The sequence below is a fragment of the Centruroides sculpturatus genome, unplaced genomic scaffold, assembly GCF_000671375.1.
Source record: "Centruroides sculpturatus isolate CEXI.00-Female unplaced genomic scaffold, Cexi_2.0 scaffold824, whole genome shotgun sequence".
NCBI classification, from domain to species: Eukaryota; Metazoa; Arthropoda; class Arachnida; order Scorpiones; family Buthidae; genus Centruroides; species Centruroides sculpturatus.
Window position 1 is genome coordinate 337,884 of NW_019385313.1, and position 14,811 is coordinate 352,694.

General features: G+C 26.9%; 1 protein-coding gene across 2 annotated transcripts in view; it reads left to right on the forward strand.

Annotated features, from left to right (window-relative positions):
* Positions 1-211: 211 nt before the first annotated feature.
* LOC111637511 overlaps positions 212-14,811 on the forward strand; it is a 30,491-nt gene continuing 15,891 nt past the window's right edge. Inside the window, exons 1-7 of one of the 2 annotated variants that reach the window (XM_023383018.1) lie at positions 212-377; positions 8,167-8,221; positions 8,301-8,435; positions 8,510-8,648; positions 11,538-11,877; positions 11,989-12,198; positions 12,270-12,395. In XM_023383018.1, coding sequence (XP_023238786.1) covers positions 347-377; positions 8,167-8,221; positions 8,301-8,435; positions 8,510-8,648; positions 11,538-11,877; positions 11,989-12,198; positions 12,270-12,395 — 1,036 coding nt within the window. In that variant the 5' untranslated portion in view covers positions 212-346. Of the gene's footprint in view, positions 378-8,166; positions 8,222-8,300; positions 8,436-8,509; positions 8,649-11,537; positions 12,199-12,269; positions 12,396-14,811 lie in introns of both variants that reach the window. The other variant, XM_023383017.1, reaches the window with a different exon arrangement.

A 14,811-nucleotide genomic window follows, 5' to 3' on the forward strand; every position in this document is an offset into this window, starting at 1 on the left:
AGCATTATAATTTACATTGATATTTTACATCAAATAGTGATTTTATCAAATTTAATATTTGAATCTAATAAAGTTAAATTTTTTATGTTTATAATCAATATGTTAAGGTGCCATTATCTTCAAAAGAAATCAAATATAATAAAGNCCTATAAAAGTACTTTAAAAAGTAAATGTATAATATTTCAAATAAATATGAACTTATATCCTATTTATAGAATTTTATTGTATTTTAGGTATACCAATTGCTCAGCAACATTTAATATGGCAGACTCAAGAGTTAGAAGATGAATTTTGCTTGCAGGATTATAGTATAACAGATGGTGCAACGCTGAAACTTGTTCTTGGAATGAGAGGTGGCCCAATCAATACTAGAAGAGGTAAAGTTTTATGTAAAAACTCAGTTTTTCTGTTATTTAGAAATTGATTTTTCAAATAGAATTTAAGACAATAATTTGTTATTGCAATATCGGTATTAAAAATATTTAATTATTATAAAGTTGGGCATTTCTGCAGAACTGTAAAGCTTTGCAGTTAAGATGTATTGCAAGGGGTAAAAATTAGTTTATATCTACAATAAGAATATTTAATTTTCTGGCAAATTTAATGTAAATAACTTTGGTTCTTGTAGCTTTTCTATAACTTGTTTGCAAAAATTTAATTTGATTGCAATTTTTAGAAATGTTATTTTATTTTTATATAATAATTTATTTTTTTACAAATATGTACCTAGTTAGAAGCATTATAATTTACATTGATATTTTACATCAAATAGTGATTTTATCAAATTTAATATTTGAATCTAATAAAGTTAAATTTTTTATGTTTATAATCAATATGTTAAGGTGCCATTATCTTCAAAAGAAATCAAATATAATAAAGTTATAAATCTTTACAACATATAATAAAGAATAATGAATTAAGAAATAAATAAACATGCAATTATATAACTTACGTAAGATTTATAACTTCTCATAAACTATAATTAAACAAATCTATGTTGGTGATTTTTTTAATGACTACGCATATTCTAGCTTTGATAAAAATTAGAATAAGTTTTATTTATTTATAATACAGATTATGCTTAATTCACTAAAATTTATGCCTTATATTTTGTTTGTTTATTGACAAAAATCTAAGATAAAAGGAAAAACAATAAGTTGAAGTCAGAAATTTATTGAGATAAAACTTTTATAGGACAAATTTGTCCTATCTTCAGATTGAGTACTCAAAAATTAACATATTTTGAACATCAAATATAAAGTAAACATTCAACTTCTTTATCTTATTTAATATTTTTCGGGTAGTATGATATTTGAGAGTTGTTCATTGATGAAGAAAAATCTACATATCATTTAATTTTAATAGTTTTGGAACTTTATCATTATCATCTATATTAAGAATATGTTTAATTAGATTATTAATTTTTGGCTTTGATTTATAATCTGTATTTTCATTTTCATTTAGAACTCCACTCTGTCATTAGTTTTTATTCTAAATTTTGACTTTGTTGTTAAGTGATTCATTTCTATTAATATTATATACTTAAATAAGTCGTATTAAATTGGATGGGAAATATTTTAATTTAGTCCAGACAATGGTTAGCAAGTTTTGGCAGCAATCCAAAAATCTTGAATTTTTTAGAGTTTAACATTCTTTGTGAGAATAAGTTATATTGGAAAATTTCAACATTGATATTGACAGTAATGGGTTTTGCATGCATAAAAATTATCAGTTTTTGAAAGTCATGTTTAGCATTTGATATTTAAATTTATTAATAAATATTGATAAAATCAGCCTGTTAAATCTTACATTTATTATCTTTATGATATGTAGATCAATTACCTTGTGAGAGAGGTATATATATTATCTGTCTTAATTTTTTTTTTAAAAGAATAAACCTCAGTTTCACTTTAAAGAAATTATTTTCTAAAAATATTAAATAAATGGCAAACATTTTTAAAGATAGGTTGTTTTGAATACAATTTTACATTTAAAAATCAAATTTTGATATTTTATAAATTACTGTTGCGAGGGTTTTTGTCTATAGTAAACTTCTGCTATTTTACACTAAGATTTGTGAGTGCAAGATCAATGAAATTAGAGATTTATAATCTCTTATTTAATTCATTTTGACAATGGTTTGGGTCATTGACAATTTATTTGTTGTAGAATATTATTTAAATTAGTATCTCAGATTTAACCTTTTATACTCATAATAATTTAATGAATTTTGAACTTTGGAAGGATTTAACTATACCATTTATTTTTTCCTAATATATTTAATGTTATACTAATTGTTATCTGATGTATACATAACTTCCATGATTATGGCAAGCCCAGAGGTTGGACTTCCTAGCCCCTTTATCCCTTCTGATATGACGTTGTCAATTTATTACATTTTTTTTTTCTTGTGCTTAAAATTATATACTGTTATTTCGGTATACATCTGCTTTAGAATACGTCCAATTTGGAATACATCCTGTTTGGACGAAACAAATTTTGCTCGGTATACGACTTAATCATACACACCATCTATGAACAAGTAGCACTATCAGTGTACTAGGCCAGACTAGACGTTCGCAGTGCCACGGTTTATAACTTTGTTAAATTTCTTCTGATTTTAATTTGTAAGTAAAATTTTATTATTTTTATTAATCATGAATTGCAAAAAGGCAAATGAAAAGCAACAGAAAACTAAAAAAATTACTAGAATCACAATGGAACTGAAAAAAGAGATTATTGAGAAATATGAAGGTGGCATGCGTGTTCGAGATTTAACTGTTGCATACTTTATTCCGAGAATGACAATATATCGACAATCGTGAAAAATAAAGACATTATTAAATCTACTAACGTTGCAAAAGGGGTTAAATCGATTTATAAACAGAAATCAAAGACATTATATCATGTGAGAAATTGCTTTTGCTTTGGATAACTGAAAAACAGTGTGTTGGCGACATCCTATTAGAAGCAATTATTTGCGAGAAAGATAAAGCATGTAAAAAGATACATGCTGATCGCATGAAAAATCAAGCAGGAACTAGCCAGGAAAGCGAGATGTTTAAAGCCAGCCATTTTTTTTACATGAGAACGGATTAATCATTTTTACATTACTTCTTATGGGAAAGGCTGGTTTGGTGTATGTCCTATTCGGTATAAGTCCAAACATCAGGAACGGATTAAGGTCGTATACTGAGGTTCCACTGTATATATTGATTTTAGACTTTATAACTACAATTTCAATATACAGATTCAAATCCAGGTCCCAGGGACTTTGGCTTATTCCTCCTCTCATTGTTCCTGACTATTTCACAAATTCAATAATTTCATAAATTAATAATTATCATCTAGCTAATGATTGATATATTACTAAAAATATTATTATTGGAAAGTAGGACAATTTGGAAAAAGATAATGTAGTCTTATAAAATTGGAAAGAATGAAAGTAATATCAATAAAAATCAATCTTTTTGTTTGTGTATTTACATATTTTTTCATCATTAAAAAAATTATTCCTACTGTAATCAAACTGTTCTGAGGACAATGCTTTTCCCAAAGAAAAAAGCAAATTTTGCTAACCAATGTAATACATAAATTTGAATCTAGTTATATTGATTCCATGAATTATCAGATATAAACAAAGCAATACAAAGTTAATGATCAAGTGACATGCTACTTCATTTAAATATGGAATCAATATCTTTTTGTTCTGTAAATGCAGTTAGTTATTATAAACATATATGATGCTGTATGTTGTCAGTGTAAAAAGAATAGAAATTTTTTTAAAAATTTAATACAGAATATACAAATTATGTACTTTTAATTCCAACTACTTTACATTACAAAAACACAAACAACTTTATTTTTCTATTTGTTAATGGAAATATTTGATGATGATGATGATATTGATTTTAAAGTAATCAAAATTTCATGAATCATTGTCTATTTTATGATGATTATTGAAGCAAGTAAAAAATTAATTAATAATAATAAAGTTTGTTGTTAATATAATAGTTTTTCAAATTCAAAATTACATACAAAAATGTGATGTAAGCCAATTGGAAAACCATAGGACCAAGTGACATAAGAAATATTGATGTTACAAAAATGTTTAAATATTATTTTTAATAGAATTTTTATACATTTAATTTTGTAAACTGTTATATATTCTAATTTACAAAATCAGTTTCAATATGATGATTGAGTAAATGTTATTTCAGTAGTATGTAAACTAGGAAATATACCCAAAAGATGGAGTGCAAAAACATTCATGTAATTCAGAATTTTCTTATTTTCAATCAAAATACATGCATTTATTATTTTCCTATAATATTTGTTTTTCTATTAATATACATTTGTCAGATTTTACTACTTATCAAATTTTTTTTTCTGTTGTTATATTCCTACTGATATGTGAAACATTTTTGTTTCACATATCAGTTTATATGAGTTACGGAAGGGGGTGTGAATATCAAATAGCTGTAATGAAGAATAAAACTAAAAAGTTAATATCAAATAATACTTGTGGCAATCATTTTGAATAAGAATTTTACAAAATACTTGTATAAGAGTATTATCTATTTAAAAATAATAAACTGTGTATAATGAAGGTCTGTAAATGGACTTTAAAGTTGTTTTGTAAATACATCGTGCTAGAAGTGACAACTGTTTTGGAAATGGGTAACACACATTGGTTTCACATCAGATAAAAATTATTATTAAATTAAGCCAGCATTGAAGATAGCTAAATGTTTAACACTTAGTCTAGATCACCAGTGTGATAAGTTCGTACGTATATGTGTCTATTTGATCTAGACTAAGTGTTAAACTTTACAAACATGAAACAAGTGTTGACATCAACAAAGATTAGTATACAAACAAGAATTAGGTTGGCAAAATGTTATTTGGTCAACCCTGCTTTACAGAGCAGAGAGTTAGACAATGAATGCAAATAATGAAAATAAATTGAAGGCATTTGAAATGTGGACGATTCGAAGAATGCTGAGAATTCCTTGGAGGGCAAGAAGAACAAATGAAGATATCCTGGCAACTACAAAGCTAGAAGTGGTAAGGAAAAGAAAAGTGAGTTATCTCGGACATGTACCAAAGCCTACAAAAACTATTACTGGAAGGAATGATTGAAGGGCAAAGAGGCAGGGGTAGGCCAAGAATAAACTGATTCGACAACATCAGGAATTGGAAGTACTTAACATACGGAGAGTGTTCAAGAGAAGCACAAGATAGATCAAGGTGGCGTGAAATGGTTGACAACCTCCTGACAGGAGAAGACACCTAAAGAAGAAGTGTTGAACAATATTAAGGGCTAAAAGCAATAGATTATTCCATAGCAAATTGTTGATTCAATGTATACTCCAAACCAGCTATGTCTGCACTTGAGGCATTCTGTGCATATATTGATAACTAGTACAGATATTCATCTGCTAATAGGAAATTTGAATTAAATTAACACCTAGAATTTTCACAAATACAATAAACAATTATGAAACACTTGTACTTATTGTTCATTAACAAAATTCCATTGGAGACACTCAAGAAAGTAAAAAAAAAAGCAACAAATTTTTTAAACTAAAATTGAGATTAGTTTATAGTTTGAAACTATGATTGTTTAATTTTGATCCAATTAATTAGAAGACAAATAACTCCAAATTGGAGGCAAAGACATATTTTTCAGTACCAGAGCAGAAATAATGCATATAATATCAGTCTCTATATGAAAATGTTTTTCCAATTGATACATCAACAAAGTTTGTTCCATTTATTTCAAATTCAATTGAAGTCTGCAGAGAATTGATTTGAATCCAGTTTATTCCTTCATCCTTAACAATTCTAATTAATAACATTTAAATTTCTCTGAAGGTTATATTTAGAAAACTTTTTTGTATTCCTTTTGTACAGACTCATCATTTTTAATCAAGATTGATCTAAGGATTAATTTAAAGAAAATTTTAAAAGTTCTCTGTATTTACTATATTGTGAATACTAACACTGTCATTTTATTTCTCTCATAAAAGAAAGTAATCAAGTTGCCTTTAGTTCCTGTTTTTTTTTTCCAGCAATATAGGATGGAATCAAATAATTTTTTCTCTCTCACAATTCTTTTGTAAGATTATTAATATTTGCATAATCTTTTAGGAAACTTACAAGATATCTTTTTTGCTTTGTTATAAATGAGGAAATAAACTGGTTTATATCAGAAACCAATCTAAAAATAATTCTTATCATATCTCTTTTTATATTTCTTAATTGGAACATTTCAGTTTTCATTATCTATATCCTTAATTTTCAATTGGCCTTTTATCCATTATTTTTTTGATCTTGAAATTTAGGACAACTAAATAACATAATTCTATTCTGATTATTACTATTTATCAAGAAATTTCATTTAAATTTCATAAATTTTTTTCTGTTAGCAGTTTAATTTTGTCATTGATGAATCAAACTTATCTTCTGTAACTAATTATAGTTGGTTGATTAGTTTTTATTACAAATGTTAATAAGATTGGTTAATTTTGTTAGAGCTGCCATTGAAATATCATGATTTCTATAGTTTAGAAGTTCAGAAACAATTGCAAAGAGTACTCACTTAAAATACTGGAAAATCCAGTTTGTTTACTTTGTGTTTACATTATTTTTGAACATAAAAAGATAATGTGCAACTCAGTTTTCCCAATGTATTTTGACTACATATTTGATTTATTCCTAGTCAAGAGGTCATCCTCTTAGAGATTTTGCTAAAGATTCTAAATTTGGTTCAATACCAGCAACAAGCATCAAAATAAAAATTAAAATACTATTGTATTACATTAGTTCTAATTTAAACTGTCTAAGTTTTATATTTAATTTTTCACTAACTGTTAAAAAGTTCACTCACATTGACAGTAGACAGGACCACACTGTATGATACATTATTAATTATGATAACTGAATTTTCATTTAGTTAAGAAATTTATTTTTTAATTTGACATAAAAATCATTAAATATTAACATACAGGAAACTACAAATAGGAAGTAATGCAGTTAAAATTTGTTCAATCTGCATCCTGTTATTAATTCCTAATGAATGAGAGTTTTTATGACTTCATAAATATTTTATAACCCAAGAGAAAGTAGTATTTGAATCAATAAAAAAGATGTTTCATTTCTGAAAATGTTATTTTAAACATGTCATATTATTAAAAAACTTTTCATATAACATTTGATAATTTAACATTTATCTGAAAATCAGGATGGATTTTTGAAACATTAATATTACAAAGATTATATATATTTTTCCTAAATATAATCTTTGTGAAATTAATGTTTCAAAAATCCAAAAGAAAAAATTTGAACATGAATTTAATTTTACTGTAAAAAGTTTAATGAAAAATTGAAAAGAAATTATTGTATTGTAAGACTCAATGCCGTTGGTACTGATGAATTAAATCTTTGTATCTTGACCAAAATAGAATAGACCTTAGAATTGGGGCAAAATCTATTACTTTCTGCTTTATTAGAGATGTTCAGACTATTTTCCTTAATATTAAATATGTTTGGGCTTTCAAAATTATCATTAGAGGTAGAAATTATTGTAATAAATTTGATTATATGAATTTTTTACTATAATTTCTGCTCTTGATGAAAGTTTGTAAATACTAGGATTAGCAAAAATAATCTAAACATCTCCAATAAAATAGAAAATAATAAACTTTAGCATTTGAAAAGTATGTTTTAATAACTAGGGCAAACATAAGGTTTTTTTTTTTTATTTTGTAAATTGTACGGAAAGATTAATATATTCTTCCTTCTTTTGATTCTGCTATTATGCAAAATAAAAGCTCATTCATTACAGTAAATTAATCTTTATAATGGTAAAGATCGGAAAATTAGAAACATTTTGGATTTTTTCAGATCCAAGATATTATTTAATATTTTTTTTGAAAGGTTATTGACATAGTTTGAATAAATTTTTATTTGGAATAAGTTAGTATTTCAAGCTCATCAATGCTTTATTTTTGTGAAACATCAAATTGTTTGAAACTACAAAGTTGCTTAATAGATATCTATTTACACAGCTTTTTCAATTAGTTTCTTTTAAAGGAATCAAAATATTTAAATATTTATTGCATTTTTATAATTAATTGTTATAATATGTATTTATTTTAACAGTGTCGGTAGAGAGCAGACAAATTCAAGATATTTCTGATTATGTTGAAGGAAATAGGTATGATATTTATTTTTTATAAAATATAAATTTATATTTTCTTGACTATATTAAAAGATGTTTATTGTAATTATTTAAGTGATGAAATCTCAGAAAGATTATCAAGTGGCCAACCATTAACTGTCTTAGTGTTTCATGATGGTGACAAAGTACACATGTACACTGTCATTGACAGAACTGACAGCAATATTTCTCGTCTTTCTGGATCAGTGAGGTCTGTATTTTTCAAAATATTTATATATGATATAGATGTATTAAAGTTATTAATGATAAATAATGTTTTTATAGCAGTGAGACATCCATCAAAAACTTAACTGATGAGGAGGTGGATGAAGAGACTCTAGAAAGACGTAAAGAAAATGAAATAACCAGACAAAAAATGGCCTTATTACAGCAACAAATGCAATCTCTTTCCATTAAAAAAACAGTAAGATTTTATTAAAAGTATCTAAAAATCTAATCTTGATTTAAAATTACTTTTCCCATAACAGCCAGCATTATAATTTGAAGACATTTTAATGTCATCACTATATTCCATGATTTAAGTTAATTATTAATTAAAATTAAATTTAATCTTACAAGTATCATATATTTCTTAAAAGATACTTTTAAACCTGAAATAATTATATAAAGTTCAAAATATTACAAGATGCATTAAATGATTACACATTAATAAAATTAATCTTATTTAAGAGGAGCTACATTTTGTTCACATTGAGTGTAACCTGTTTGATATTAATTGTATTTGTCTTATATAAAATCATCAGTATGTTTAAAAGTCAGACTTGTTATCTCCTTAGGATTTTTAATACAGTAGAACCTCGATTATCCGGACTAATTGGGGATGAAGGTAGTCCGGATAAGGAAAAATCCGGATAATCGAAACAAATACTTCAATTTGTCTTTTAATGATAATACAACACGTTTTCTTTTCGATGACATATCGGTGATATTAAAAGTAAATACTGTATTTAAATCGTGGTCAAATTTTCAAGAAACAAACGTTCGTATTGAATTTGGACTACTACTGACCAACGCTAACAGACTACCTATTGTTTAAAAGGCCCTCTGGTGGCGCAAGAAGACGGATTTTATAAAATAAAAAGCAGTTGAAACTGCATTTTTATGAATAAAAATTTGACAAACTATTTATCGTTTTATGACGAGTAAAATTTTTTCGTCGCGTTCACGGCTTCTAGGTAATGCGTAAACCTTCGAGGCGCGAGGCCCTTCAGACCGCGAGGCATAGGCGGTGGCCCACGTCGTCTATGCCTTACGCCGCCCTTGGTCATAGAAATGATGTAATTTGAATATAAATTATTTATAAATACGTATGTCAAGTTATATTTTTATTACTACGTAAAATATATTTAAGAGTTTACGACCACTGTGATGGGTGAGACGTTGTTGAAACAAAAAAAGTTATGCATTCCGTCACGTACATAAACAGTGTCGTAATTCGCCAAGTGCAAATCAGCAAATTCGTAAAATTTTTGTTTATTTTGAACAATCCGGATAATCGAAAATCCGGATAATAGAGGTCCGGATAATGGAGGTTCTACTGTATTTTATCAAGAGAACTAAAATCAGAAAATTTTCCTTATTATTGTCCTATCACTACATATTTTTGTTTTTTACTTACAAATAATATAAATTTTTTTACTTCTGACAACATTAAATATATTCAAGCCAGAATTGTGAAAGTGAAAGATTTTATGAATCAGAATATTTAAATACAGTTGACTCACCTTAAAACAAACCCCAATAAAGCGAATTCTGGTGTTAAAGCAAATTTTGCTATTGCCCTGGCAAAACACCATCATCACACTGTTAATTTTCAAGAGATAAAGTGAATAACAATTTTACCAGAATTCATTAAATCAAACTGTAAATTATCTTCACAACCCAAGAAATAACCTTATTTCCAATAATGGTTGTTGTTTACACTTTTTGATTTAAACAATAAAAAGTGATGCTGTAATAAATGTTCCATTTTGAATAGAATAATTTTCTTCTCCTAGTAAGCAAAGACAGATTCAACCGTCAATTGTAGAGCAATTCAAACATCTGATTTTAGTGGACCATTCTACTATACTCAGAAAATATGAGTGCCTACCCCTTTAAATGGATGCAGTCCCATGAAAATATGTGTTAGTTTGTATATTGGGGAGTGCATATGGCAATGCCAAATTTGGCACAAAAAAATATTTTCTACTTTTACAAGCAATCATCAACAGAAAAAATAACTGATTTCTTTTAGCTTTGTTTTGTTTAACCACTCTGATATATTGTTTCACACTTCAAGGGTGAATACTGTCTCCTCCTCATTTCATTTAATTTGAAAATCATTTAGAACATTAATCTGTTTTTGTAAAAACATTTAATTTTATTTTGAATTCATTTATTAAATAAAGTTAACTATTGAAATTTTGAGATTTAGATTACCTATTATGCCTTAACTCCCTAAATTTGTAATCTTAACCTTGATCCTAAATATTATTAATATGAATTTTCATTAAACAAACTAACAACTGTTTCCCTATCAGTTTGTATTACTGCAAGTTGACTATATAATAATTTATTTTTTTTAAGTAAATTTAATAAATTATTCAATTTTGTAAAAAGAAATGAATTTATTTTGTTACTTTGATTACAACAATATTAAATAACTATGTTAAAAACTTATTTAAAAATCAATTATTCAATTCTGTGCTTTCTGAAGTATAATTAATATAGAGAATAGCGAGGTTGAGGCTGAAGTTTTAAATGCGAAAACGTGTACGTCAGACATTCAGCGCCACTTTCCTGTAAACCTAGAAGTTTGACAGTGATGTTTGGATAGTCAGTGGAATCATGCTCGACATTCCAAACACCATTGTCAAACTTCTAGGCTTACAGGAAAGCAGTGCTGAATGTCCGACAACACATTTTCGCGTTTAAAACTTTGGTCTCAACCTCACTAGTAAAGTTATTGAACAAATCAAAGAACATGTATAACTTTGATATAAAGTCATTCTAACTATATGTAGTGTATCATCAAATTTTAATTTGATATTTATATTAAAAAATTTTTAGATTTATATATATTTTTAAGACTATTAATTATTTTTCAAATAGAATTGTATGCTTTTCAAAAATTGTTTCCTCAGGATGAATTTTTAAAGTTGTGCTTATGCAATTCAGTTGAAGCTTCTAATCTATTTTGTATTTTTAAGAATTATCTTAAATAATGAGAAAATCAGATTTATACAAATTGTTTTAAAAAATAATTAAAAATAAATATCTTTTAGACAATATTGTTTTTCCTCTTTTTTAGTCTAGAAGAAAGGCGCAAGTTACTCCTGTAATAAAAAGTAAATCACCAACATCCGAAAAAATTCCAGAAAATGTCAGTTTGGATAAGCATTTACGACTGCCTCCTCTAAATCCTGAAAATAAAACAGTAACTGTAAATATGTCCAACAGAATTAAAAGTGAATCAGAGAACTCCCAAGACAAAGAGATTGTTGGTGAATCTTGCAGACTGTTACCACTAGTTGGAGTAAATAACTTGAATTCTTCCATTCGTAGTCATAAAAGTTCCCATAAATTAGGCAGTGGTTTATCTAGCCGTATGGAAAATAAGAGTTGTTCTTCCAGTTCAAAAGAAACTAAAAGTAATTCTTCTTATATGCTCAACCCTAATGACTCAGCTTCATCTAATTCTAATACAATGCAAGGCTTGAAACAAACCATTAGCACTGAATCTCTTCCTTATCTTCCTCCAGCACCACAATCTAATGTTCAGTCTTTCAGAAAATCAAAGAGAAACTTACTTAACTTCCAGCCTCATAATTCCACTAAATTATTGACATTAAGGCCATCTTATAAAACCATCAAATGTTCGGTAACTGGTACACCTTCGATGGCCAGTCGTCGATTATTGGAACTTGATCAGTGGTTAAATAGCAGGCCAAAAACTACACCATCAAAAGAAGGTAAAAAATAAAATATATATATATTTTTATCTTAACAATTGATGAATTGCTTATTAAAAGTTTTATTTTAGATCAAAATTATAATATCAAATGGGATGTCAGAATGACTTCACCTCTAAAATTTGGATCCAAAGAGAGAAATTTACAAAATTCTCATCGTGTAGGATTAGGTGCATTAGTTGCTGCTGGATTACGAGGTAATTTACATTGTTGTGCACAAAATTTAAATAATCATATGAAATATTATAGATGACAATAATTAATATAAAAGTTTGTTAATGTGTCTTTAATTTCTAGTTGTATTATTTTTTATAAGTATACATCAAAAGATAAATCTTTACTTTTTATTGCTATCTTTTATTTTATAAAATTACTAACACTGGCATTGGATGTTGAAAGTGGTCAGGGGCAATTTTCTGCATCATTCTACAAATAATTTTTTAAATTAAAAAAAATTTAAACAATAGATTTCTTACTAGCAATTATTATTTAATTTGTATGTATAAAATGCCATAATTTAAAATAATGCAGAGAAAATTAATACTAAGTAATGATAGACAGATAACACTTGTTTATCATACCGGCCGGGACAAAAGTACAGTTACAAACTAATGGAATTTTGAACTGTACGAGTTTGAATTAACAAGGATTTCCTGTACTTATAAAACCTTGATACCAAGACATTTGATTAGGTGTCAAAGTTTAAAATTTTTCTTTTATGAGCTTTTTCTCATAACATAACTATACAGTATTATACAATTATTACCAAAAATTCATTCAGAAGAGGACATTAATACAAGAAGTATACTTCTGCTGAAACATTTCATGCAATCATTGTCAATGTCGTCATACATACAGTAGAATTTGCTTATTATAATAATTATAGATAATGTTTTATCAGAATTAACAAGTCCAAAAACATACAAATACACAGAAAAATCCTTAGTTCAAAATTCAAGGGACAAAATAATCAAGACTTCAAATTATCTGAGAATTACTTATTTCTGTTTCTGTACAGTATGCCACATAGCCATATTCCATTTGCTTAATTGATGTAATTTATTAAGTACACAGAATGCTACTTTCGTTAATTAATTATCATTAATAATATAAATAAACTGCATGTAAACAGCACATGTTCAGTGAGAACCTCACAGGTTCCCACCCAGATAGGTTTTATAAAAAGTAAAGCAAAATTCCTCGAAATGCAGCCCAAATAGTAATAAGTTGTCCAAATCTAGTAGCCTAGAACCTTACAAATATTTCAATCTGCTATTGTAGCTCAAGCTTGCCCAGCCGTATTTTATGAGATATGAGAATAAACAATAGTCCATGGATAAGGTGACATCCGAAAATGTGTTAATGTAAAAGCAAAGACATGATGACCAGATTAGAGTTGTTCTTGGTCTATTGTTCTCTTATAGTATGGAGGCATTTTGATTTAAATGAACAAGTTAACATATGTGTATTTGGACAGAATTTTCATTTTGAATTTTGAAGTAGCTGTATTTTGAACTAACCAAATTCCTTAATGTGTAAATCTCTATATTCCCGGCCAGGACAAAAGTACAGTTACAAACTAATGGAATTTTGAACTGTACGAGTTTGAATTAACAAGGATTTCCTGTACTTATAAAACCTTGCTTGTGTAATCAGAATCTCTGTTATAGTCAGGGTTCATTTGAAGCAGGTTCCAAAGTTTCAGCTGAATACATCTTTATGGTTTACAAAGTGTCACATTGAGAAAAATCTTACAATCATATTTATAGATATTTCTAATCTATATACATTATATCAACATAGACTTGATTTAATTTATTTATGATTTTATTTATGCAGAATATATTTATGTAAATACTAATTGAAATTTATTTTAAACTTGAACTATTTGAGTTGGCTCTATGGTATTGTGCTCTTTTCATTATACATATAAATGTATACATCTTTTTCTGTCACAGATTTAATGTATTGCTAAGTTGTTGTGCTCCTGTCAGTTCTCACACATTAAACTGCTGATGAAAAATTTGATAAAGGACTTTGGATGTACTGTACATATTTTCATATCTCTAAGATGTTATTTTTATTCTCATCATACAGAATTAGTTCTCACAATCACAATATTGATTCATTACTTTGTTAATGTAGGATTCTGCTGAGAGCTTTCAAGATTCAGTCATTGATTACTTTTTTTAGTTTTTCACATTCTAAATTTTGTTCTTGACATCTTTGATCAGTTTGCTCAGGATAGTGGTGGTGGTAGTAGCAGATTTATTTTCTTCTGTAGTCAGTTTGTGCATTTCAAAGTGAAGAGAGAATTTTGAGACTCCAAAAACATTTTTTTCTTAAAATTATAAGAAAAAGCTATATTAAATTATTATTAATGTAAGCCTTTAAACAAGGCTTTTGTACTTCAGTTTTTTTTATTAGCTTAAAAAGTTATTGTTTTAAATTTATTTTTTTTTACAAAAGGTCTTACTGATGGGACCTTATCCATCAGTCTTATATAAACCATTATAAGTAGTGCAACTTTTTGAAGATTATAGATGTAATTTGTTGAAAGTTATAAAGAATTATATGAAAGTTCACAATTCAGATTTTACTATAGAAAAAAAT